This window comes from Heterocephalus glaber, unplaced genomic scaffold, assembly GCF_053883595.1.
Source record: "Heterocephalus glaber isolate CG9 unplaced genomic scaffold, H.glaber_assembly_v1.0 deba00001190, whole genome shotgun sequence".
NCBI classification, from domain to species: Eukaryota; Metazoa; Chordata; class Mammalia; order Rodentia; family Bathyergidae; genus Heterocephalus; species Heterocephalus glaber.
This window is the reverse complement of record NW_028258211.1, coordinates 235,409-261,729: the sequence shown is the minus strand read 5'-3', so window position 1 is coordinate 261,729 and position 26,321 is coordinate 235,409. Positions and strand designations below refer to the sequence as shown.

The window sequence follows — 26,321 nt, the reverse complement described above, 5'->3', positions numbered from 1 at the left end:
ATTTACGATGCTCAGCCGCAGCAGCAGCCTGCAGTTCCCAGGCAGCCATGCAATGCAAGGGTTCACAGCTGGTGCTCTTGGTGTGCTAGGTGGCAAAGCTATGATGTTGCTAGGTTAGATGTATTCATACTTTCTTGATTTGTAATACTTTCAACTTATGATGGTTTTATACTTTGTTTTTAAATTCTTTGCCAAAATACGACTTTTTAATACATCTTTTGTCATTACTCTTTTTGTAATCTTTCATATGAACTTAAAAATTTTTTTGTATGATTCCACAAAACAGCCTGTGGATGAATTGTGGATTTGATGTGGGGTCAACTGACATCTTTGATATTGAGTCTTCCCTCCGTCCATTCTATCTCTTCATTCATCTGGACTTCAGTAAATTTTAGTAAAGTTACCAAGTTGTGCAACTATTACCATATTAGTTTAGGACATTTTCATTCAGTTGACTTTCATGTCCTTTCTTAATGTCTTGTAATTTTTCTCGATGAAGATCATTTAAAAAATTTTAAAGGTTTATTCTTGGGTAGCGTGTGGGTTTTTTTACTACATTGAATGATTATTTTCGTATTATATTTCCTAGAGTGATTATTTCTGGGATCTAGAAGTGGTTTAGATTTTAATATATGTAGCAACCTTGCTGAAACTTATTGTTAATTCTAATGATATTTCTGTAGGATTTCTTGGCTTTTCTACACAAGCAATTCTATCATCTCCATATAATTTTTTCTGTATCTTTCTAGTCCCTATATTTATGAGTTTTATTATATTTTAGTTAGAACCTCAGAAGATTGAATGGGTATCATACAGAAAGGGTTTTTTTTCATTAAAAATGCATTTATTTAAAAATTTGCAATCATCCTTTTGGTGTATAATTCCAAGTTTTGACAAATGCATACTCTTAGGTAATTACAACGAACATACAGAAAATTTCCATTACTAAAAGAACCCCTTATGCTACCACTTTGTAGTCAAGAAGTATGCCAGCTTTAACCCCTGATATTTGCTGATGTTTTCCCTCCATCCTTATGGTTTTGATTTTCCAGCAAATATACAAAATTAAACAGTAGCCTTTTAAGTCTGTACTCTTCTATCTAGCACAATGCATTTAAGATTCATCCAAGTTGATGCATGTATGGTTCATTCATTTTTATTGCTGAATAGAATTTTACTGTCTGGATATATTACAGTTTATCTATGCACCAGTTGTAAAGGTATTCTCCATAGTATTTTCCTCTATTTTTAGTGGTCTATAGGTTACAGAAAGTTTTTAAAAGTTCACAATTGATATAAATCTCTTTATAAGGGAGATTTATATCAATCTCCTTATACCAAGTTGAGGACATTCCTTGTATTCCAGCTTTGTTAAGGATATTAAGGATCTTTGGTTCAGTTTTAATGGTGGTGGTTATCTAGTGCTTGAACATCCACTTTCTCAGACTTTCTCTCTTCTGGGTAGAGACCAGGCCTCCTTACTGAGTTCCTGAGTCAGTAAATGGAGTTTTTCTAGTCTTGTTTTATAAATAGAATAGCTCCTCTTAACTTGAAGCTTTGTGCAATTAGCTAATTGTATAATTCATAGTCTTTGACTGTAGCTTCCACTCAGCTATTGACTTTGGGTTTCTTATGTGTTTCTGGCACCTGCAGATTTCCTGGTACCTGGAGATTTCCAATTTCAACTTTGAAATTGAATATAGATTTAGAATTATTTTTTCTATAATTCTTACGGTTTTGGAGTAAGAGAGGAAAAAACTATTTCCTTCATTAGCCTAGTGAACCAAATGGAATGAATATCTGTCAGTTCTTTAAATCCAAAAATTCCACATATCAAACTTACTTATAATTTTGTGTAGATTCTCTACACTAGTGCTGTCCAATAGGGGTTTCTGCAGTGATGAACATATTCTGTATGTGTGCTGTCCAGAGAGCCAGTGGCCACATGTGGCTGTTGAGCATATGAAAATATGGCACATATGACTAAGAGACTGAATTTTAAATTTTACTTAATTGTAACTAATATCTAAATGGTTTATATGATCCACGGCTGCTATTTTAGTGCAGGTTTATATTAAATAAAGAGGAGAGGGGAAAAAAACCCCTAAGCAGCTTGAAAAGAGAATTTGGTAAGATGTTAATATACAGAAAGTCTTTGGGGTATAGTTTTTATATGCTGTAATGACATAGCCAATAAGACATTGAACAGATTCTGACTTCAAGTCCTGCATCAATTAGTGTCTAATAGTTTATATCTGAAATATGTGTATCTGTTGGTGAAGCGGGGTCTGTGCGTATATCTGTATCTCTATCCTAACCAATTTCTTTTTGTAGTTTCTAGGGAACTACAGGTCAAAATTGAGGGCAATGAAAGTCCTTGTGAATGTGAAATTCAAGTTGGGCTTTGGTGGCTAATTGGGAATACTTTCAGAATCGCTCAGTGGATCAAAACTATGCAGTTCTACACTGGCCTTTGTAGGGAGATTAATATTGGCAGTAGCTAGGAAAAAATACAGTGATTTATATTTTTTTTTGTTCTAGTCAACTGTCCCACTCAGAGGAAAAACAAAAAAGAGAACGAAAGACAGTAGAAGTTTATAACAACTGTTAAGCTGAAAAGGTTATCTGAAGGCATATGTTAAATCTTGTCATTTTATAAATGAAGAAGTTTATTGGTGTATATATATGTATATATATACGTGTGTGTATATATACATATATATATATGATACAACTTTTTTGACATGCATATATATAAAAAATATCCGTGCATATTTGTCATGTAATGCCTGGTTGAATTACCAATTAACTTAATGATAAAGCTGAGACTGGAATCTGGCTCTTTTCACTTCCAGGCCTTGTTTTTTCTTACACTGTATGCTGTGTTTTGCTGTATGCATCCAGTACTTCCATTTTAGAGAAAACAAATGTGTTCTTTAAAATACAACTGTGTACATAAGCATTGGTGGCAGAGCTTAATTATACACCCCTAGAGTTATATAAGACTTATATTTGTTTCAAATTTGAGGCTGAATTATTAAACAATAACGAATAATTAGTATTGCATATGGATTGGTATTTTTAAAGTATTTAAAAATTTTTTTATGAGTCATAAGATTCTCTTTGATATTTCTTGCCAAAGTTTTCTAGGAAAAATAGTTCATATAATGTGGTTTTTAGAAAAAGTGAATATATTTTAAACATTGCAACTACAATTGCAGTTCTCTTTCTTTTAGCTTCTTGCCAGAAACCATATGTTGCACTTATTGATGGAATTACAATGGGTGGGGTAAGTAGACTTTTTACTCTCTTCATTGATAAGAACAAGCTGAAAGGAATAAGTTAATAATTATTAAGCAGAAGTGAGATGAATGTAATACCATAGAATTAATTGAAACAGAATCATGTATGGACTGGATTTTGTATCCTGCCAGATTTGTGATATCTTTTCTTCTAGTGCTTTTAGATTATCTCACCCTAAAAGGAAATTGTATGTTCGGGTTACATACTGTTTTAACTTTGAAATTAGCAAGCTTTCTTAAGCAATAGACACTGAATACATTTTTTGTTTATATAGACATTTTTCTATTTACAAATTAACTGATTGCTTCCAACAGCTTCAGAAGAGAAACCCAAATGCTTAGGGTTTTTTCTTAGACTCAGTAATGGAGATGTGGTTGCCTAGGTTGTATCCACTTAGTGGAAGTGCTTGTAATCTTTATGAAATCTCTAAAACTGAATTCCTGTTGGTCAACAAATGTTTTACCTCTGTGGTATTATAAATAAGTCTGAAATGTGACTGGCCTTGAAGAACTTGATATGGAGTTAGAGAAAACATAAATGACAGAACAAGTGGGAAATTGCACAGCCCTGACCATAACAGGAGCCTTCGAGGGAGCAAGGGGCCAGAATGGATCTTCATGGCAGAAAAATGGCTGCATGGAGAACATGGTGAATTGAACCAAGCCTGGAAAAATAGTGTAAGGGAGAAAAAGTAACAGTTCTCACACCTCACAGAGGTCATGGCTGACACCCCTAGGACAAAAGAGAGAAGCATAGCAGATCTGTGGAATCTAAGTTTTACGACACGGGAGGCTTCTGAAGTGAACACCTGAAGACCCTGGAAACTTTATGCTCAGGTTCAGTGCAGAATGGATGGCTGGGTAAAAGTGGATTGGATAAAAGGGCATGAGCTTGTGACAGTAAACTGGATAGAACTCAGCAAGGGCTGTTTGTTCAGATCTTCTTGGCCTTGTGGTGTGGTATCCCTTTCCTCTGGATGTGAGGCAGGCTGCCCTTCACATGAGGGTCTACTGAGGTACTTTCAGGAGAGATGGGTCAGGGAATTCCTTTATTGCCTGCTCACCCCCAGAAAACTATGAGAAAGTCAGAAGTGACCTCCAAAATATGTACTCTTGGGCTGTCATGTTCTGAACCCCAACAGTTGATAGAAGTTAGGTAGGCAGCAATAGGAGGCCAAAGAGTGGAATTTCAAAAATTCTACCTGTTTAGTACCTCAGAGATTTAGTTATTTGGAACACAAGACGTACCCCCTCTTGTTCTTGTAGAACCACTAATTGACATCTCTTGTATACCAGAAATTGCCCAGATCTTGCACATCATTTTGGAAAAGGATTCTGCTAACAGCTCTGTGGTTAAAAAGCAGAATCAGCAGCAGTCTGTTCCTCTGTTGTCGGCAGGTACCGAGCATAGTTTGGTTGTACTTTTTCAACCTGGGGGAGATAACATGCAACTTTGAAAACCACCGCCTATGGCACTCACATTTAAACGTCCAGCAGAATTCTGGTTTAAAGACTGATAAAAAGTATGCCTTCATTCTGAAAGTCGTTTATGTACTTTAAATACAGAAAACACACCAATAGGAAGAAGCAGCATCACCTTTATTCAGAACACTGCTATTTTGATCTGATCTATTTCAGTCTTTTCCTTAGGATGAGTGGACTATTCATGGCTGTTATATGTGTGGGAGTATATGTGAGCACCACTCTGACCAGCACTGATTAAGAACGGTGCTGTCTGTATTAACTAGTGTGTGGTTCAGGTTCACCCAAGGACCTTTCTAAATTTCCCAGATACACTCATTTTCACACTTTATTTTGTGTCAGAGTCGCTTGGAGATTGTTCATACAAAAGAATGCTATACAAATTATTGCTACAGTGTGAACAAATCTCACAAACATAATATTGACTGAAAGAAGTCAGATAATATATATCTTAGGATTTTACTTATAGCTACATAAAAACCAGGGGGAAGAAAAACTAATCTTTCCCTAGAAGTCAAGCTAGTTGTTACATGGATGGAGGAACTAGCAACTGACAGTGCAAAAAGGGATTTCTGGTCATTTTTATCTGGGTTTCAGTCACATGGATGTATTCATTTGGGTATAATTCAATGAACCTGTACACTTCCTAACTTACTATTGCTGCTTGTATATTTTGCATGTGTTAAGAAAATTAAACTATAAAAATGTTTACTATAAGAAAGTTAAACTATAAAAAGAAAGGACAAGGAGGAAAGTGGAGAGTGGTAGACCACAAGATTAGGGAGATAGAAATTGCCCAGACTATGTAGGATCTCAGCCGTGATGAGGATTTGGACAATATTTTAGTGTGATGAGACGTCCCTGGAGAGTTTGGGGCAGAGAATAGCATGGTGTGTTTCACATCTTCATAAGCTTCACTGTGTAGAGGATGGAGATGGCAAGAACAGAAACGAGACAGTGGCCAGGGAAGAAGTGATGGTAGCTTCAAGTAGGGTTGTCAGAGTGGAGATGTTGAGGACGTATTTTGGAGTTAGATTTGTCACAGCAGGTTCATAGGTTGTAGGGTAAGAAAGAATGTAGCATTAAGATATTTGACCTGAGCATCCGCGTGAACGGTGATGCTGTTTATTGATATGAAGAAGATGGAGAGAGAAGCACATTTCAAGAGAAATCAAGAGATTTACTTTTTCTCCCTCCTCTTCCTCCTGCTCCTCCTCCTCTTTGGTACTGGGAATTGACCATAGGCAAGTGTTCACTCTACCACTAGCTATATCCCTAGCCCAAGAGATTTTTAATTTGATATTTGGCATGCTGGGAACTGAACCCAAGGTCTCACACATGCTAGGCGAGTGCTATATCACCTAACAACTTCTAAATTTTGAGACAGTGTCTCACTAAGTCGCCCAGGCTGGTCTTGAACCTGGTTCAGCCTCCTAAGTAGCTTGGGTTACAGGTGTGAAGGTTGAAATACTAGACATTAAAGTGGAGATGTTTAATAGACAGCTGAGTCTAGAGAGATCAGGGATGGGAGAATACATTATTAATGTTATAGATAGTGCTTGAAGTCCTGGGACTAGAGATCACCTAGGGAATGAATGTAGACAGACCAAATTTTAGATAAAATGGAGTAGAAAAATGGCATCAGATTAAATTTTGAAGTTTTAAGGGGGCTTATCACAAATAGCCTGTCCTTTGATGTAAGATAGAAAAATTATGAGTCTGCCACGGGATTCTACACCTACTTCAACATGGATTTGCATTTATAGTCCAAGTCATGTGGCTTCAGTTTTCTTCTGTCCTTTCACTTGTGAGGCAGGTGGCTGAATATTCAATGAGCTCTTAATGACATTTCTGTCCATGGTCTCTTGTTCTGAAAATTTTTTGTTAAAAATCTCAAGGTCTTTTATTTCATTCATTATGTTATCAGCTGAGGCTAAAAGAATTGTATAATGCAAAATAGAGAACTGAATCAGGGAACACAGGATTGATGGTTTCTACATGATAGTACATGGGGCTTTAACATTTTTCCTCTGTGGAGTTCAGCAGGGGCAAGAAGTTGGTCTATTAGTTTGGAAAGGAATGTGGTTTCCTGCACTGTGTTGGGCATGGCTAGTCTGGGATAGCAGTGGCGGGGAAATCACAGAACGGCAAATTGAAAAGAACAGAGACTCAGACAGACCCACCGAAAAGAACAGGACAGTTAGGTGTAGAACTTCAATGGGAATCTGAAGATAAAACAACCTGCCTTATCTTCTGGCAAGTTGGACTGCAGGCGTGGGCTTTCGGCATATTTCAGTAGTGTGTTTGCCTGTTTTCTCTCCCTCTCATTGCCTCTGCTTCTCTGCATGTTTGTTTTGTTCTCTGTATGTTTGTTTTGTTCTCTGTGTTGTATAAGCTGCAGCCTTCTCAGGTTTTTGGTGTCTGCCCCCAACTTTTACATGGCTGCCATGTCTTCAACTCAAATTTCAGATGGCCTTTAAGCTTCATTGCCTGTCATCAACCAGCGGCTGCCCACTGTGTTTTAGTTTAAAAAGCTAAGTGTAGAAACTTTGCCTAATTCATCTCCCCCTCACTCCCGGGGCCTCTGAATTCTGGTTTGTTTCAGTTTGCTGCCCTTGGTCCACTGCCATCTGCCCTTGAGAGCTGCTTGGACCAGAGAAGGTCCCTCGGCCGGGCAAATTCTGTTAAAGAGAAAAGGCAGTGATTGGGCAGGTGGTAGCCTTCTCTTGTATGTCTTCCTTACTTTAAAATTACACAAGGCATTGAGATTGTATAAGCTTACAATTTTGGAGGAATAACGTGAAGCCCCGTGGCCAATGAAATGAGCACAGGAAGCTGAAGTGAGGTGGCTGGGGAAGATAAGGTAGAGCCGCATGGGCCATGGAGTGGAGTTTGGAAAGCAAAAGCAAAACAAGGAAAATGTGTATGTGTATCAAGCTCCGTTCCATACGATGCAGTGTGATGTAATATGTGATTCACGTACTGTATATTGTCATAATTTATAATGCATATCAGGTAAATATGCACATATTTGAACAAATACTAGAGATATATAGGAAGAAAGCTGAGGTCTCCTTGCCAAGGTGTTAAAAGCTGTGTGTGCCTGGGGAGAGAATGACAAGACTAGGATTGAGAATTGTGGGTAGACTTCACCTTTACATGTTATGTTCCCTAAAGAGCACAGCCATGTGGTGCTCATGGAATTCAGTTAACTGAAGAGGAGGTGGTAACCGGAGGAGGTAGAGCTGAGGCAGGTTGGCCTGCTGAAGTCGGGCCTGGGAGGCAGCTCTTCTGAGTCGCGGGGCTCGGTACAAACTCATTCAGTTAAAGCCTTTCTTTTAAAGTTTTGTAGCACATTTCTGAACAGTTATACACTTTCAGTTATGATGTGATAAACTAAAAGTAAAGAACGGGGATTATAAAATATAGGAAACTATTAGTCTAGTGTTTTATTTTTATGAAAATTGTAAGATTTTACTGAAGTCTTGAAGTATATGCAATCTATTTTGGGTTAATATTATCCTGTCCTGATACAGTACCTATAACATAAATATACCTACATAGGGTGGGTGTACTATTATGGATATAATTTATAAATGTTGATACCAAAGGATGTAGAAAATGACTAAACAATTTTATTCATTTCTAATTTTATGGATATGAATTAAATTTTTTTTGCTACCAGGGATAGAACTTGGGACTTTGTGCTTTCGAGGCAGGCGGCTGAACCACTGAGCTAAATCCCCTGAACTACTTTTTTGTTGTTGTTGCTGTTCTTTTTTTTTGGTACCGGGGATTGAACTCGGGACTTGGTGCTTGCCTGGCAGGCACCAGAACAACTGAGCTAAATCCCCGGACCCCCTGAACTATTAAATTTTAAGTTTAGCACACAGTACATAAAGTTTATAATAAATTGCATGTGTTTCTAAGTATTAATGAAATGCTTAAAAGTTTTAAGAACTTAGAAGCAACTGAACTGAATGTGAAAACTTTTGACATAGTTGAGGAAATTTTCATGAAAAAAGAATCAGAAGCGAAACCCTTTCTATTTAGGTGACAAAGAACTCTTACTGAGGGCTTGGCATTGTTTCAGATAATACTTCACTTGTTTAATTCATTTAACACTGTGGTTTCAAAGAGCAAAAACTGGTTAGGGAGGATTAATCATAAAAGGAAGGAGTATGTTCTGAATATTGTGAAAAGCAAGACATGACAGTGATAGCAGTTGACATAACTTGGATCTTACTCGTCTCGTGTACTCCCATTTCAAATATGTGTGGTATTGAGAAACAACTGGTATTTGCCATTTTCAGTGATGTTCAACAAGTTTGAGATGTCCTTTAGCAATCAATTTTTTAAGAATTTTATAATTGGCCTCATTAAATGTATCTGAGAAAAATGACGTGGCTGATTTTGTTTAAAGTATGTAAGTAAATAAAGTATGTTAAATGTTCTTTTCAAAATTCTTGGAATTTGCTAGGATAACTTGGTTGTGTTGTTTTGCTTATTGGTGCCAGTGCTAAGCAACGCTCTGTGCTTCTGGGAAGAGTCAGTATTTTATTCCGTGTCTGTTTTGAAATGAGAGCAAGTGGGGAGGGGACCCTGAAGCCTAACACAGAATACTGATGGAAACTATTTTGAATATAAATCTATTTTGAATATAAGGGATTTGCTTCTATTTCTGTTCAGCAAGTTCATCTGAAATTGTATGCTTCACCCTGAAACAAATTCCTGTGGAGTATAAAGATTATTGAACCGCTTTGTAATATTTATGTTTATGCTTTTAATTTTTACAGTATTTTAAAACCAAAATGTTTTCCTCATTTCCTTAGGGAGTTGGTGTCTCAGTTCACGGACAATTCCGAGTGGCTACTGAAAAGTCTCTTTTTGCAATGCCAGAAACAGGAATAGGTAAAAAGTCAAACATTTTTCATACTTTTAGAATCATCTTTCTTTAATACATTTCAGGTTCTATTGTTGTTGAAGGAATCAGTGGACTCTTGTGTGAGATAGAACAATGAAAAGACTTTTAAAAATAAGAAGATACCTAAAAGTTTACATTAATTCAGTAATTATGTCAAAACACAAAAGCAAGAATATTTAACTGGAAACAGTAATACACTGTAGTTAATTTTAGGTAAAGGGTCATTAAGGAAAATATTCTTGCATTTAGATCTATGATCCGTTTAGAGTTAATTTTCATATATAATGTGAGGTATACATTAAAGTTTGTTAATCTATACTTGGAAATAGCCATGCCAGCAGCAGTTTTTACTATAACATTGTAAATTTTTTTTTATTAGTACATATTTGCAGTCCACGCATTTTACAGTCATCTTGGGACATGTACATAATACAACTTGCTTCCTTTTTTAAAATCCTCTTCTCACCTTTCCCCCTCCCTTTCTCCCTCTTCTAATTCTCCTTTCTCCATTTTATTCTTACTGATATTATTAATCTTAGCTCATTTTGTAATATAATATTTACATTCATGGAGGTTCTTAGGTCCCTGTAATGCATGGCACAGCTTTATCCTGCTTATTTCCCCTTCTGTTTCCCATTCCCCCTTGCCCTTGGTCTCTTGGACCCTTCCCATTTGCTGTTTGCAAGAGATGCATCCCCTCATCTCATTCAATCCATCTGTCCATCCTTTATTGATCTCTTTGTTTGTACTTTGCCTTACTCAAATGAGAGATACCATATGGTATTTAAACTGTGTGTCTGGTTTATTTCACTCAACATTATATTTTCCAGGTACATCCATTTTCCTTCAAATGTCTCAATTGGTCCCTCTCTACAGCCAAGTAGTATTCTATTATATATAGATACTACTTTTTCCTTTTTTTTTTTTTTTTTTGGTACTAGGGATCGAACTTGGGACCTTGCGCTTGTGGAAGCAGGCAGAGGAACCACTGAGCTAAATCCCCAGCCCCCTATACCACATTTTCTTTATCCAGTCATCTGTTGATGGGTATACAAAGTGCTTCCAGGATTTAGCTATTAGGAATTGTGTTGCTATAAACATTGGTATGCGTGTATCACTGTAATATGATGTCTTAATCTCTTTGAGGAAGATATCTTGAAGGGGGATATGGAAGGGGGGATATGAGTCATGTGAAATTTCTAATTTTAATTCTTTAAGAAATCCATATCGATTTCCATATAGTTATACTAATTTGCATTCTCACCAGAAATGTAGGAGGGTTCTTTTCTACCATCACAGTACATTCTTTTTTTTTTTTTTTTCACCTTTTTTGGTACCGGGGATTGAATTCGGGTCCTTGCGCTTGCGCAGCAGGCGGTGAAACCACTGAGCTAAATCCCCGGCCCCGTCACAGTACATTCTTGAGAGTACAGGTCTAGAGAGAATACATTTTGATTTGGACTAGTGTGGAGGCGTAGAGTTGGACAGAATGAGTAGATTTGGAGTGTGTGGGAGTTAACTCTTGTTGATGTGCTGAATCGAGGGTGCATCCAAGATGTTTAGCTTCTGCTCCTGGGTGGACGACACTGCTTAGGGAAGGAGCTTCGCAGTTGGAGGGATGTGAATCAAGAGTTCTGTTTTTGCTGTGTTCTTTAGGATTGGCTTATTATCCATGTGGTTGTAACTGGAAGGCAGATCTAATGTTGGGTATTTAAGGGAAAAGCCATAACTGGATTTGGGAATGTGTTAGTCCACTAGGGCTGCCATAAAAATACTCTAGATTGAGCGGCTAAACCAGCAGACGTGTATTTCTCACAGTTCTGAAGGCTGAAACTCCCAGACCAAGGTGTCAGCAGGTCTGGCTCCCTGGGGGCCTCTCTCCACGACTCTTACATGTCTGCCTTCTTGCTGTGTCCTCACAGGGCCTTTCTCTGTGTGCATGCATCCCTGGTGTCTTCTTACAAGGACACTAGCTGTGTTGCATCGAGACCTCTTCCTTGTAGCCTCACTTAGCCTTAATTACCTGAGACCTGTCTCCAAATACAGACATACTGTAGGTTAGGGCTGCAGCATATCCATTTGGGAGTGATGCAGTTCAGTCCATAACAGGGAGTAATCGGCATAGAGATGTTATTTAAAGCCATGGGAGCTAAGGAAAATGCATACGAAGGGGAGAGGAGATAGCCTGATGAAATGGAGTCAGTGAGGGAGCCTGGAAGGAAGCAGCTATGGCGACGGCAGGTGAGTGGGTGGGAGTGTCACTGAGACTCTGAGGTGGAAGGGGAGGAGAATGTTGGGTAGAGAAGACCAGAGTGGCAGGAGTTTGGGGAGTGACTGGTAAGAGGTGTCATTCAAAGCTGATAAAGGGCCTAGAAGACTTGAGTAAAGGTGATTGTTCTAATCCAGAAGAAGCAGGCAGCCATGAAAGATTTGAGGAGGAATCATTCGGACGTTGTGACTGCTGAGGGTAAAGGAATGACACCAGAGAGGTTGTCAGGGCAGGTAGTTACTCCTTTTGTTGAGGTGGGTAACGACTGGGGCAGGGCCTCAGGAGTTCAGCTTCAGACCTCGCTGTTTATGAAGAGCATTCTTATTCCTTTAAATCTAGGACCTTTTTGTCGAGCAGAACTGGAAATAATTTGAAGGCTTATGTGTTTATCTCAACTTATTAAACATCCTTAGAATAGCCATGTAAGTTATAAACCAGGGTCACAATTATTTAAGGAGCTCTAAAAATCAAAAAGTTGTACGCTGGCAGTTACTCACGTGTATGCTATTTTCAGTTGTTGCCAGTAGAGGGAGAATTTTGAAAATACTGATGGTTAAGAGAAGAGTAAATTATTTTATGAGGTATAAACTTGCTCATTGAATAGGACTAATGGTTAAGTCTTTAGTTTCCTAAAATAATAGATGATTAAGTTTGAGAGAGTTTAAATGGTATTAATGAATTTTCGCATAATTGTGACTATGGTTTTTGCTATGTATGTCATTTGGAAAGAAAATATTCTATCCATTTTTATCTATGTCAGAGATTCCTAAGAATAAATTAGTGGCAAGAAAATTTCGGTAGCATCATCGAATAATACATAAAACATTGTGCCATCACTTTACTGACTTCTGTAGAAATGACACATGAAGATTTTGAAAGATACCCTAATTAAGTTAGCAGAGTTCATAGCAAGTTTTTTTGTGACATTGATTGCATCGTACTTAGTAAACATGGTAGTATAGATAGTATAGATTAAACCCCGCAGAGACATGGTCATGCGAGCCAAAGGGATCAGTCATCACTCTTTGAGTCATTGCTATAGCTTTGTGTATATCTAATTACAGGACTGTTCCCTGATGTGGGTGGAGGTTATTTCTTGCCAAGACTTCAAGGAAAACTGGGTTACTTCCTTGGACTGACAGGATTCAGACTAAAAGGAAGAGATGTATACAGAGCAGGAATTGCCACGCACTTTGTAGATTCTGAAAAGGTAACTGGAGGCATTATGAGTGGTTACAGTCACAGAGTTTTGCTAAATATGGCTATGAACCCTGACCTGTTACTTATATATAGCATAGGAATTGTGCATGACCTTCCGGATTCTCAATTTTTTCAAGTAAAACAGAGGTAATAATATTGGGATTCAGTGCTATCTTACCTCATACTTTCAGTGAATATTTTTAATGAATAGAGTCTATTTTAAAAGTAGTGCCTGCCTTAATAAATTCTCATATATAAAATCAAAATATGTAAAAAGAAGGGCCTTTTTAATAAATACATTTTTAAAAATTTTATTGGTACATTTTGATGATAGTATAATGACATTCATCATTGGAAATTTGCACCTTTACATATAATATAATACAGTATAATGACTTTCATCATTGGAAATTTGCACCTTTACATAATCTCTCTTGGTTCTTATTTTTACCCCCTTCCCCTGTCCTCCCTTCAACCCCTCCATCCCTCCCTATTTACATTGTTTCCATTTTTTCATTTTCTCATATTAATTCCATTCCCTTCTTTTCTTTCCCCTGCCCCTCCCACTTCCCCTTCCCTTTTGCCCCTTTTCTTCCTATTTCACATTATCTATTTTACTTTTTAGTCCTTGTTTACACTTTCAGTTTCTCACACTAGAGAAACTAATTTGGTATTTACACATGTGTGTCCTATTTATTTCACTTAATAGTATCGCCTCAATGTGCATCCATTTAGCAATAAATGTCTCTAAGTTCTCATTTTTGATGGCTGAGTAGTATTCCATTTTATTAAAAAAACCACAGTTTAAAAAAAACAAACCACACTTTCTTTATCCATTCTCCACTTGACGGCCATTTGGGCTGCTTCCAAGTTTTAGCTATTACAAACTGTGCTGCTGTGAACACGGGTGCACATATATCACTGTGGTATGATTCTTTTAATTCTTTGGGGAAGATACCCAGCAGGGGAATAGCTGGGTCAAACGGGACTTCTAGTCCTAGTTGTTTGAGGTAACTCCATACTGATTTCCACAGTGGTTGCACCAGTCTGCACTCCCACCAGCAGTGGAGCAGGGTTCCTCTTTTCCCACAGCCCCACCAGCATTTGTTATTGGTTGATTTCATGATAGCAGCCATTCTTTCTGGAGTGAGGTGGAATCTAAGTGCTGTTTTCATTTGCATCTCTCAAAGGACCAGTGATGTTGAACATTTTTCATATGTTTATTTGCCGTGCCTACTTCTTTGTGTGAGAAATGTCTGTTCATTTCAGATGCCCATTTTTGGATTGAGTCTTTAAATCTGGGAGGTCTGATTTTTAAAAATTCTTTATAGATTCGAGATAGTAGACCTTTGAGGGACAGCTGGTGAAAATTTTTTCCCACATTGTGGGTTGTCTCTTCATACTGCTAGTGGTTTCTCTTGCTTGCAGAAGCTTTTTAGTAAGAAAAGATCCCACTTGTTGATTGTGCTAGTTCACGAGCAACTGGGGTTTTGTCCATAAAATCTTTTCCTACCCCAATGTCTTCAAGAGTTCTTCCTAAACTCTTTTGCAGCTGGTTTAGTGTTTCTGTTTTAATATTTAGATCTTTAATCCGTTTAGATTTTAATTTAGTGCATGGTGAAAGATATAGGTCTAGTTTTAGTCTTTGGCAAGTTGAAACCCAATTTTTCCAGCACCATTTATTAAAGAGACTATCTTTCCTCCAGTGAGGGTGTTTGGCTCCTTTGTCAAAGATGAGGTGGCTGAGTGTGTCTGGCGTTGTTTCTGCATCTTCTAATCTGTTCCACTGGTCCTCAGGTCTGTTTCTTTGCCAGTACCATGCTGTTTTTATCACAGTAGCTTTATAGTGTAGTTTCAAGTTGGGGATTGTGATACCCCTGCTATGTCTCTGTTACCTAGAATAGGTAACAGGTAAATAGCTTTTGCTATTCTTGGTCTCTTCTTGTTCCAAATGAAATTTTTGGATTATTTTCTCAAGGTCTATGAAGTATGCTGCTGGGATTTCAATTAGGATTGCATTAATCTATATAGCAGTTTTGGAAGTATGGCCATTTTCACTATGTCAGTCCTTCCTACCAAGGGGCAAGGATGTCTTACCATTTTCTGATATTGTCTTTAGTCTCTTTTCAGAGTGCTGTAGTTTTCAGAGAAGAGGTCTTTGATTTCTTTTGTTAGGTTGATTCCTAGGTATTTCAGGTTTTTGGATGCTATTGTGAAAGGAATTATTTGCCCTATTTCTCTCTCAGTGAGTCTGTCATTCGTGTAGAGGAAAGCTATTGATTTTTGTGTGTTGACCTTGTATCCAGCTACTTTACTGAATTTGGTTATTAAGTCTAGAAGACTTTTGGTGGAGTTCTTGGGGTCTTCTATATAGAGTATCATGTCATCTGCAAATAATGACAATTTGACTTCTTCATTTCCTATCTTTATTCCTTTTATTTCTTTCTCTTGTCTAATTGCTGTGGCTAATGTTCCCAAAACTATATTGAACAGGAGTGGTGATAGTGGACATCCTTGTCTTGTTCCTGATTTTAGTGTGAAGGATTTCAGTTTTTGACCATTTAGTATGATATTGGCTGTAGATGGCTTTTATCAGATTGAGGTAGAGACCATCTATTCCAATTTTCTGTAGGGTTTAATAAATGGATTTTTGAAAGATTCTCTTGATTGTGAGTTTCCTTGTGGATATGTTTAGAATAATTGCATTTGTAAAATATGGTCTTAGGACTTTTCTAAACCATATCTGCTGAATGGATACATGTTACTTATCTTTGTCTTTTGTTGTTGTTGTTTCTTGAGACGGTGTCACTGTAGTTCAGGCTGGCCTGGAATTCATGGCCATCCTCCTGCCTCAGCCTCTCAAGTGCTGGGATTCAGCCGTGCACCACTACACAATGCTCTGTTTTTGTTTTGTTTTTTTAACAATATGGCCAATTTTCTTAGCACAGGAGAGTATAGCACAGAGTGTACAAATAGCCAGAGTTTAAATCCTAGCTTGAATTTAGCTGCTCAATATTCCCATCTGTAATGAAGTTGACAATATTAGCATAATAGTTGAAAATTCTTTGTGTTATATGTAACAAAAAACCAGTTTGAGATGGTTTTCTCCCCAGAATTCTCAGCAAGAGACCTAGGACTTACTCTGTTTTGGCTGGCTTAGCTCACTGTGACTAAATTGCTTCTCTCACTCCGAGCCACATGGGAGGGTGGGTTACACAGCTGGCCAGACTGCACTGAGTGTGTGCTCTGTCCTTGGAATTGTGGGGTGAAGCCCTCTCCCCAGGAAGCACGTGATCTTTGAAGGGTACCTCAGCTTGAGAGGAGGATGTTTCAGGAGAATGGAAGGACTATTACAAAATTAAATTAGAAAATTTATGCTACATACTCAGCTCAGGAACTTTCATATGGTAACATTCAAATTTTAACTTAATATTTTTAAATTCAGCACATAGTGTGTGTATGCTTTTTTTTTTTCAAAGAGGTGACAGATTTTTCTTTGAATCACTTACATTACACAGGATGAACTACTGTATCCATGTGCCACTTTCTAAAGTTCTTCTGTTTGGGCCACTGGACCTTGAGACTATTCTACAAATCCCTAAGGATGGTTTACAAATCATAAATCTTTAATCTCACACAACCTCTCTGGCCTACCAACCAGCAAAGTAAAACAGCTGGATAACAAAAATGTACTGATTGGCTGCTAAGAGAATTCTCTTCAAAGTTTATAAAATAGCTGTGAAAGTTTTTATGTTAGTTGCCCTTGGTCTTGTTTCTCACACTGTTAATGGATTCTGAAAAATGTACTTCATACGGGAAATCGGAGGTGGTCCCTGTCCAGTGTCACAAGTTGAAGCTTCAGGTCTGTCTCACGTTGTGGGTGTCCTCAGACACATGGAGTAGGCACTGTCCCTTCCTTCCCTGAGCTGAACTGAGAAGTCTGCACGGGGTCTCTGGTGCCCATTCAGGCAGGGCCACCCTTGACGATAGTGGAATTTAGTTAAGAGTAGAAGAGAAAGTGGATGTGTAGTCTTTTGCCCCCTTTGGCACCTTGCACCTTTGTCACTTGCAGCAGATGAACTGCCATTCACAGGGCCTATAGGAGACACAGAAATGAGTAATACGCATTGAGGGATGGATTGGAGGTGGGCACAGAAGGTAAATCACCCTCTGTCTCACCTGGCAGAGTACAGTGTGATGAGTGTAGAAACAGGATATGTGCAAAGAAAGTACTCAGGATTGGAAGGAGGAAGAGCTTCCTGTAAGAAAGGACTACAGGGGCAAAGGGGAAGGGAAAGTGGGAAGGGTAGGGGAAAGGAAAGAAGGGAATGGAATTTACATGAGAAAATGAAAAAAAATGGAAACAAAGTCTAAATAGGGAGGGATGGAGGAGTTAAAGGGAGGGGAGGGGAAGGGGAAAAAATAACCAAGATAGATTACATAAAGGTGCACATTCCCCATGATGAATGTCATTATATTGTATACCTAAAATGTACCAATAAAATTAATTTCAAAAAGAAGGAAAGACTAAAGCTTTTTTCTCAAGGTTGCAGTTCAGCTGGCAATTACGATGAATACTGTGAGGAAAAAGCACTCCAAGTCGAATAAATAAACCACAGTGGCAAGGAAATAGCACGAAGTCCCCTTGGCTGTAGGACAGATCATGGGGCTTAGGTGGCAGAGGGGGTGGGACTGTTATTACAGAGCTGTGCGGTGGTGACTATAGTAGCATCTAATGTGTGGCGAGCTTACTTAAAATTAATGTAGGTCGTACCTCGGTTCACAAACTTAATTTGTTCCATGGTTTTGGAAAAGATGGCCACGGTCATGTTTGTCACCTGATGTAGAGTTTGCAGACAAAAACAAAATTTCCCAAATGCTTTTGTTTGTGAACCAGATTGTTCACAATTTTTTAGCCGAGGTGCCACTGTAAATCAGACCTTTGGTTGCAATGCAGGGTCAGTATCTTTTATCTGAAATGCTTGGGACCAGAAGTGATTTGGACTGGATTTGGGGTGCTCCTTAGTTCCTGCGATCTCTGACCATCCTTCCTGAAGCAGCATTGGGTGTACAGGCCTGGGTGTGCATTGTACTCATTGCATATGTGTTGGGCTCAAGCTGGAGAGAGAGCACCCGCATTTTGAGGCAAGGATTCTAGGAAAGAATGAGATTATTTAGTAGTTTTTTGTTTTTCTCTGGATTTCTAATCTGTTTTCCTTTTTCCCTTCCTTTAGTTGGGCATGTTAGAGGAAGATTTGTCAGCCTTGAAATCTCCTTCCAAAGAAAACATTGCAGAAGTCCTAGGAACCTACCATACAGAGGTAATCCTGTGTGTTCTCCCTCAGGGTTCTATGCCTGTGGAAAAAGTGAGCTGTTGGCAAATCTTAGGGTCATTTTGTCTTGTTGCCGATGGTGAGCTTCGGCACAGGGCCTTGTGGTCGGCCCTTGCCAAGGCTTTCACCCTGCAGTGTGGCATTTCTGCTGCAGGGGCCCATGCCACACTGTAGAGATGCTAAGTGAAACCCATCCCTATCTTTAATAATAACATATGTAGCAGTGTTTCATTCCTTACTTATGTTATCTAACTTAAATTTTCTTATAAAAGCCAAGACTATCAAAACACACAAAATCTAGTTGCACATCATGATAATGAATTCACACTTCTTTGTGAAACTAAAATTGTAATACGGGAATAAAAAGGCATAAATCCACAAAGTCAAATAGAACACAAGAGGAGACAGCGGCAGGTGTGAGTTGTCAGGATTTTGGAGCTTAGAGCAGGAGGAGAAGGGTCAGGGTAGCTAACAGACCTGAGAATGCCAAAGTCGTTCTTCAGTGTGGGCAGCGTGGGCAAGAGGCGAGTGGACTCTGCTCTAGATCCTTCGAAAGGAGCCAGCTGTCTCTGAAGACTGGCATGCAGGACTGGGGAGTGACTCAGCGGCAGAGATTTGCCTAGTGTGTGCAAGCCCTGACCTGGATCCCCAGCACTGCCAGAAAAAAGAAGAAAGACTAGAATGTGGATAGGGGCAGAAAAACAATGTGTTCTAAGTTTTTATAAGCAGCGGTTAAATGTTCAAAAGTCCTCATCCTATAAAACCAAGAGTGGCTGTCTTCTCCTAGCCTAGCAGCAGAGTAGAAACTTGCTCTTTAGAGACCAAAGCAGACAGGTCGAGGGCAGGTTGGTGAGGTGCTTCAGTGAAAAGAGGAGGTGCGTACCCCACAAGAAAACCCACAGCCCTCTGACCAGTTGGCTTGCAGAGCCAGTGTGGACCACTGACGCCTGAGCAGTGGAAGGAAAAGAAGCCCTGTAGATGCTGACAGTCATAGCCCCTTAATGACAGACACATTGGTGTTTGGTGATCTCACAAGCATCACATCATTCATAGTCCTGTGAGTTGACACTACACAGAAAGCTTTCTGTCCTGCGCATAGAAACAAGTGTTGCTGGGGCAAAACAAACAAGGCAATAAAAGATAGCAGACAGTGCAGAGAAGAGAGGAAACTTTAAAAAACAAAACACCTGCAAAAACTTACAATTGTTCTCTTCGGATGAGAGAAAATGACTCACCAACCTAAGGAACACCACGTTATAATGAGAATAAGAGTATAAAATGCTAGCAAAAATGGGAAAAAGCCACGGCAGAGTGATTAAAATTGACAGTTGAGAAACTCAAAAGGGGAAAAAAGGATAATGTGATGGAATATATGGGGGTCCATCCAGTACACAAACTGAATTCTTTCCACAATTCTGGTCGCAAACTGAATTGGATGAGAACTGAATCAAATTCAGTGGTTAGGTTTAACATTGACCTTGTGGGGACATTTCAGAAACATGGGAAGAATTAGTTCCTAAACCAAGGTGCTAGTTTAATTAGTAAGAATTCATTACAGAGAAGATGAGGTAAAGAAATATTTAGAGAAACAGTACCAAAAAGTTACTCAGAACTGAAGGGCTCCAGAGCAGGACCCGGGCCCGCGAGCCCTGAGTGCTCTGGGTGTAGCTGGGGAGGCCTGTCCGCGGCTGTCGGGCATTGGGGTCCCTGACCTTGGTGTGGAGGCTGCAGGGCCTTCCCAGAGTTCTGTTCCATGGTAAGTAGCAGTCTGGGGAGGTCATTTTGGACTTCTTTTTTTCAATGATTGGGATGAGAATGTTGGCAGCATTTTGATCAAATTGACTTAAAACTAAGAAAAGTAAGTCAGGGAAAAGAATACGGATGCAAAAACAGCCCTTTGAGTTTATTTTTGGTACCGGGGATTGAACTCAGGACCTTGTGCTTGCGAGGCAGGCAGCAGAGCCATTGAGCTAAATTCCCGGCCCCTAGCCCTTTGAGTTTAGAGTGATCTGTCTAATAGTAACTTGGGAAATTGAGTAAAGATAAGTGAGAATGAAGTACTCAAGGTGTAGGACGAATTCGTAGTAGAGGATAGGAGGAAATGTAGCCTTCAGCCACAGATTTTTTTTTTCCCCAGTACTAGGGATCGAACTCAGGACTGTACTCAGGACCGTGTGCTTGCAAGGCAGGCACAGTGCCACTGAGCTAAATCCCCAGCCCAGGGCACAGATTTGTTTCAAATTTAGTTGATTGGAGCTTGGAATAAGTAACTGAGTAATGGGCATGGGTCAGCACTAACTAGTGGTGTCCTGTTTGCAAAATTGTATTCAAAACGAGCATGGCCTGTGAGCCCTGTTGCCTTTCCTTGTGCTCAGCTGTGACCCAGCCCCACCTGCAGCTGTGATGTGTGGGCCTCACTTTAGGAATGACCTTGGCAACACCTGGATTATGAGGCTCACAGCATTGTGCTGTGCGCTGAATCATTAAGGAGAAACAGAGTAACTGGAAATACAAAGACGAGGGGACTGAACAGCAAGAGCTGATGACTGGCGCTGTCAAACACCTTCCTCTGCCTGCAGGTCAGAACTGGCAGTCACCAGGAGGTAATGGGAATTTCTTGGTTAGATGGAAACTTGGCAGGATGAGCTCTCAGGGTCCTGCACTCCCGAGATTCATAGGTGGATTTAGATCCTCATGACATACATAAAAATACAGGAACACTTTTTGCCTCTGACACTGAGGAGCTAGTGTGGCGTACATGCTCTCTGGGGGTCGTTACTTATGAGACTCTTAGATGTAATTTGAGTGAAAGTCGTAATCTGTCACAAAGTGTATCATTACGAGTAGGGAACAGGGAAAGGAGACGCAGTCCTAGAACCTCTGCAGTTAAGTCCTAGTCTCCTGCGAGCCATGGCAGTACACGGCGAATTACAGGAAAGGTAGAAAAATGAGACTGAGAAGAAGCTTGAGCTTTGGGTCTGATCAGTGCTGCTCTGGGCTGCAAAGACGAAAGCCCCCAGCTTACCACACGTTTTATTCAGTACATCGGGAGAAACAAATGTAACAAATGACTTGCAGAGAGTTCAGTACATCTGGGTAAACAAGATGCTAACAGTCCAAGAACAATGAGGAACTGAGTAGATGTTTGTTCCTCCCAGGATGTTTTCAGCTCCCAGGATGTTTCTTGTTCTGGAGAATCACAGCACCACCGGATCATTGAGGTCTCAGTTGTGACCTGAGGCCAAAATGGAATTATGTCTCGGAATTCCATAGCTGGGCTGTAGGCAGGAGAACTAAGCTAACCAAATGATTTTTCCCTAAAATTATGCAGCATTGCTCCCAACAATCACGTGAGAAGTTTTAAGAATTTTAAAAAGATTTGAGTTACTTCAAATTATTTCTTTTCAAACAGTCCAAGATTGATCGAGACAAACCTTTTATACTCGCAGAACATATGGACAAAATAAACAGGTACTTTAAAAGAGATCTCAATTATATCTGTTCTTTTGGAAAGACCACATTAAATTGAATTTGGTAAAGTTGTAATTGTGCTTGATAATGCATCGAATTCTGAGAATCAGGTAGCATAGTGCTTTTATTTTCACTTAACTTTGAAAGTAACTTATGCTTAGGTAATCTTCCTTGCTAATTCTTTTTAATGCAAAAGTAATGATAGAGCTAACGTATCTTCTGTCTTCGCAAAGTCATCTTCTCTAAAGGTGAATGTGTGCAGTGACTTAGGAAGACAGAGCAGCTAAGGAAGGAAGAGCAAGAAAACTGTTAGAAAATAAATAGCTCCATCTCTTCCTTTTAGAAGCATGTTTTCCCACAGTTGAGATTTTTTTTAGCATCATCCATGTAAAAATGCAAGAGAAAAGATTTAGGATTTATTTTACACTAAATGTAGACTACAAACATCCTTACCCAGGGAAGTAATATTCTCTTTCATTATTCTGTAAAATAAGTTAGAAAATTCTTCATTATTGAAATGGGGCTGAGGGAAGCCTGTGTTCAAATTTGTTTACAGTTTAGAAATAGGAAATTGCACATTGGTGAAATCAAGCATTTGCTTTTTTATAGGTGTTTTTCAGCCAAAACTGTGGAAGAGATTATTGAAAATTTACAGCAAGATCGTTCACCTTTTGCCTTGGAACAGTTGCAGGTAATAAATGCTTGGCTCCTGTCTGCCCTGAGTGCAGTGAAGTCTTAGGGCAGGGAAGCCTCTGTGAGGAGTCTCCGTGCTCTGTGGTGGTAACATAGCCTTTGAAAGTACAGTGGACCCTTGACTTACGAACTCAGTTATAACTCAAGTTGGTTGTAAGTCAAAACTATTTTTCTCAAAAGAAATAATGGAAATACCCATTATGCATCCCAGACCTCCCAAAGCACCCCTTAACTAACCTCCTCATAGTAAAAAAAAAAAAATTTACCAGAAACACCAATAACTTTCCTAGTGTTTTTACCAAAAAGTTATAAAATGTGCCAAGTTTACGAGGAACAATTTCATGCTATACTCACCATTCAAGTTGCCATCTTTTGCTTGCAGGAAGGGAGATGAAATGGAAGGTGGTTATTGTTTGGAAGGAGAGTCCCCTTCCATAAGAACATCAGGAATCTGGCTCTCTGGCATCTTTTCCTTGGAGAGTCTGTAGCCCACTAGGACCTGCTTCAGGACTAAAAATTGGTTAAGGTTGTCTATTTCTGTCTTTTCTTTAACACTGCTCTGAAGTATGATATGACATTGTCATGAAGCCAATGAATGCAGTTACTGGCTTTTTCTCTATCTGGGTGGGTCTTTTTTTACAAATGTTTGTAGCTCGGTCCTTTTGGGGGGGGTGTTGAGGGGTATCAGGGATTGAACTCAGGACCTTGTGCTTGTGAGGCAGGTGGTGGAACCACTGAGCTAAATCCCTGGCCCTGTTCTGTCCATTTTTTGAGGGTTTCCTTTATTTCAGAAGAACTTTGCTGCATTGATTGTTGATACCCCTCCTCTTCAGAAATCTCCTCAGCTGCCATTTTCTGTTGCTCAGCCAGAAGTTGCTGAAGTTCCTCTGTAGACAGTTCCTCTGAGTGTTCCTCTACCAGTTCCTCAACATCACCACTGTCTACCTGTAAACCTATGGACTCCGCTAGAGTTACAGTGACATCAACCACAGGGTCAATTGAAGGCTCAGGCTCCTCTACACAGCCTTCAAAGTCTCTCCTGTATAATTTTAGGCCACACTTTCTTCCAGGTAGATCTCAGTGTCTTTAGAGAGACATTGGCCCAGGATTTCTCAACCCCACACAGGAAAGGATGTCTATGTGTTCCTTCCAGAACTCTTTAAGGGTTAAATCTGTAGCTGAGACCATCTGGAAGCACTTCAGGAACAGTTTTTGATTTATAGTTTCTTAAAGTTAGCTATAACCTGCTGGTCGGCTCTAGTAGAGGAGTTGTATTAGGTGGGAGAAACTCAACTGAGAGCCATGGGAATTCTTCAGCCAATTCTTCTAAATCTCATGGGTGAGCAGGAGCATTGTCCATGATGAGGAGAGCCTTCAGTATAAACCTCTGTCCTCTAGGTATTTCTTAACAGTGGGACAGAAAGCCTCTCTGATCCACTCAAAAAAAAGTACTGTTGTTACCCAGGGTTTTGTGTTAGATCTCCACCTAGCCTACTCTTCATGGCTTTGTTTTCTGAACACTCTAAGGGTCTCAGTGATAAGAGAAGCTTTATCGTGAGGTTACCACTTGTACTGGCACATAGCAATAGGGTTAGCCTACCTTTCATGGGCTCGTGGCCTGGCATTTTCTTCTCTTCTTGGGTACTATATGTCCTGGGCATTTCCTTCCAGAAAAGGCCAGTTTCATCACAGTTGAAAGCTTGATGACAGCAAAAGCCATTTCTTTGTGTCATCATTTCCAAGTGGTGTATGTAATTTTCAGCAGCCCTTTTATCAGCACTAGCTGCTTCACCATGCCTAGTTACACAGTGAACCCCACTTCTCATTTTAAAATTGTGAAACCACTCCTCACTGGGACGAAATGTTTCACCATTATCACTCACTGACAGATTAGCCTTTACAAGATCTACATTTATAGCCCTAGGTTTTTCACAAATTATAGACTCAGGCTATAACCTGCCACCTGCTTTTTGTTTATCCACACTAATGATAGCCCTTTTTACCTCATCTAACCCTGTTGATCATGACTTACTAATTTGAGTAACACCTTTGACAACACTAGCTTCCTTGCACAGTTTTTTCCTCTGTAAGATTGTTGATACTTTTTTTTTTTTTTTGGACCGGGGTTTGAACTCAGGATCTTGCACTTGCGAAGCAGGCGGCAGAACCACTGAGCTAAACCCAAGGCTCCACTGTAAGGTTGTTGAGATGGTGGATTTCAACATGCTGTTCATACTAGTAAGATCAGTCACATGAATGCCACTCTAATTTCTCCAGTTTCCTTCTTTTTGGTTGTGATTGTTTTCTTTACCTTCCTTTCCTTCCTTAGCTTCTTTTCTAGCTTTTTTGGGGCCATTTTAATAGCGGCAATTGTAGTGATTATATAAAGCACTGACCTAAATCATGTCCACAAACGTGCACTTGGGCTCAGACTGACCCGTATGCTTACATATGATTTTCTGGCATCATGAGTCTTTGTTTACAACCGACTGCACAAGCAGCCAGCATTGGGGTTGTAACTCAAGACTTTGGTTGTAAGTTAAAACTAAAATTCTGGTCATAACCCAGGTTGTTCATATGTGAAGCTGGTCATAACATTAGGGTCCACCATATTTCCACTAATCCTCGACCTAAACCTGGGGGCAGGTCTCCCTGTTGGCAAAGTCAAGCTGGCTGTGTATCCTTTGAATGTAACAGAGTAGGACTTTAGTAGCCATATGTATTAGTCACTTTCCTGTCAATGGGACAAAATACCCAACACCTATAATTTATAGGGTTTTTTTGGCTAGTGTTTCAGAGAATTCAGTCCATTTTTGTTTTGGTCCAAAGAAGAAATGGCATGGCAGAGGAAGGGTGCTCAGCCCATGCTAGACAGGAAGCAGAGAGAGAAGGGAGGAGGGTGTAACAGCACCCTCAGCTGTGAGTTCCTCAATACTAATGAGCATGGAACCCCCATGAACCAGTTGCTGACTTTGAGGGATGTCGTAGATCTCAACCATAACACCGTGTTTCATTTCCAAATAGTCCCTCTTGTTTTATGAGAGACGCTCTCAGGCATACTTTATTAAAAGTATTGGGTCATTGAATAATAGTCACCTGATGATATATTACATTTATGATATCTGCCTAATATACATTATGATCTTTTTAAATAAGGTTGAAAAATGAAACAGTCCTATTTAAATTAGCAAGAGACTCCCATCTACTGCCCCACCGTAGCTTAGCCTCAAGTAGTGTTTTTCAAAATTGGGGACACTGACCTGAAACAACACTGGTTTGGCATAAATGTATGCACAGTGGATATTGACATTCTTAGACCGGTCATATCATTATGATAGCAATACTGGAGATTTCTAGACAGAAGAAAGAAAAAATATCTCTTCATATAGTACTTAAAGGTGTTTTATCTCGTCCCTCTCCAATAGTATTTTGTTTTTCTGTTTGTAGGTATAGTCACAGCACTTCAGTTCCCAAGAAACTTACTGAAAAAAATTTTAATAAAGTAATATTTGTGAAAATAAAACCATTTTCCCATTGTCACTGTATTTTTAAGAGGAAACCCCAAGTTATTTTGCCTCCTAGAATTTGATTAACTTTCCAAGATAGGCCTAGAGTAGGTAGAGCAGGCATACATTTCCCTAACTCAC

The 26,321-nt window shown here is 39.4% G+C and overlaps 1 protein-coding gene and 1 long non-coding RNA gene across 5 annotated transcripts in view; one reads left to right on the top strand and one right to left on the bottom strand.

Annotated features, from left to right (window-relative positions):
• Hibch (3-hydroxyisobutyryl-CoA hydrolase) overlaps positions 1–26,321 on the top strand; it is a 64,960-nt gene that overhangs the window by 23,391 nt on the left and 15,248 nt on the right. For all 4 annotated transcript variants that reach the window (XR_015451113.1, XR_002390593.2, XM_087210709.1 and 1 more), the window contains exons 6-11: positions 3,237–3,289; positions 9,617–9,695; positions 13,042–13,187; positions 18,412–18,498; positions 21,923–21,981; positions 22,591–22,672. Coding sequence is in view for 2 of the 4 variants with exons in the window: in XM_087210709.1 (XP_087066835.1) it covers positions 3,237–3,289; positions 9,617–9,695; positions 13,042–13,187; positions 18,412–18,498; positions 21,923–21,981; positions 22,591–22,672 (506 nt within the window). In the remaining 2 variants the exon portion in view is untranslated. The remainder of the gene's footprint in view (positions 1–3,236; positions 3,290–9,616; positions 9,696–13,041; positions 13,188–18,411; positions 18,499–21,922; positions 21,982–22,590; positions 22,673–26,321) is intronic.
• Positions 21,987–24,360, bottom strand: LOC147828237 (uncharacterized). Its single transcript, XR_015451114.1, has 3 exons — positions 24,275–24,360; positions 23,029–23,184; positions 21,987–22,264 (listed from the first exon to the last, which is right to left on the bottom strand). It is a non-coding gene; the product is annotated as an uncharacterized LOC147828237 (long non-coding RNA).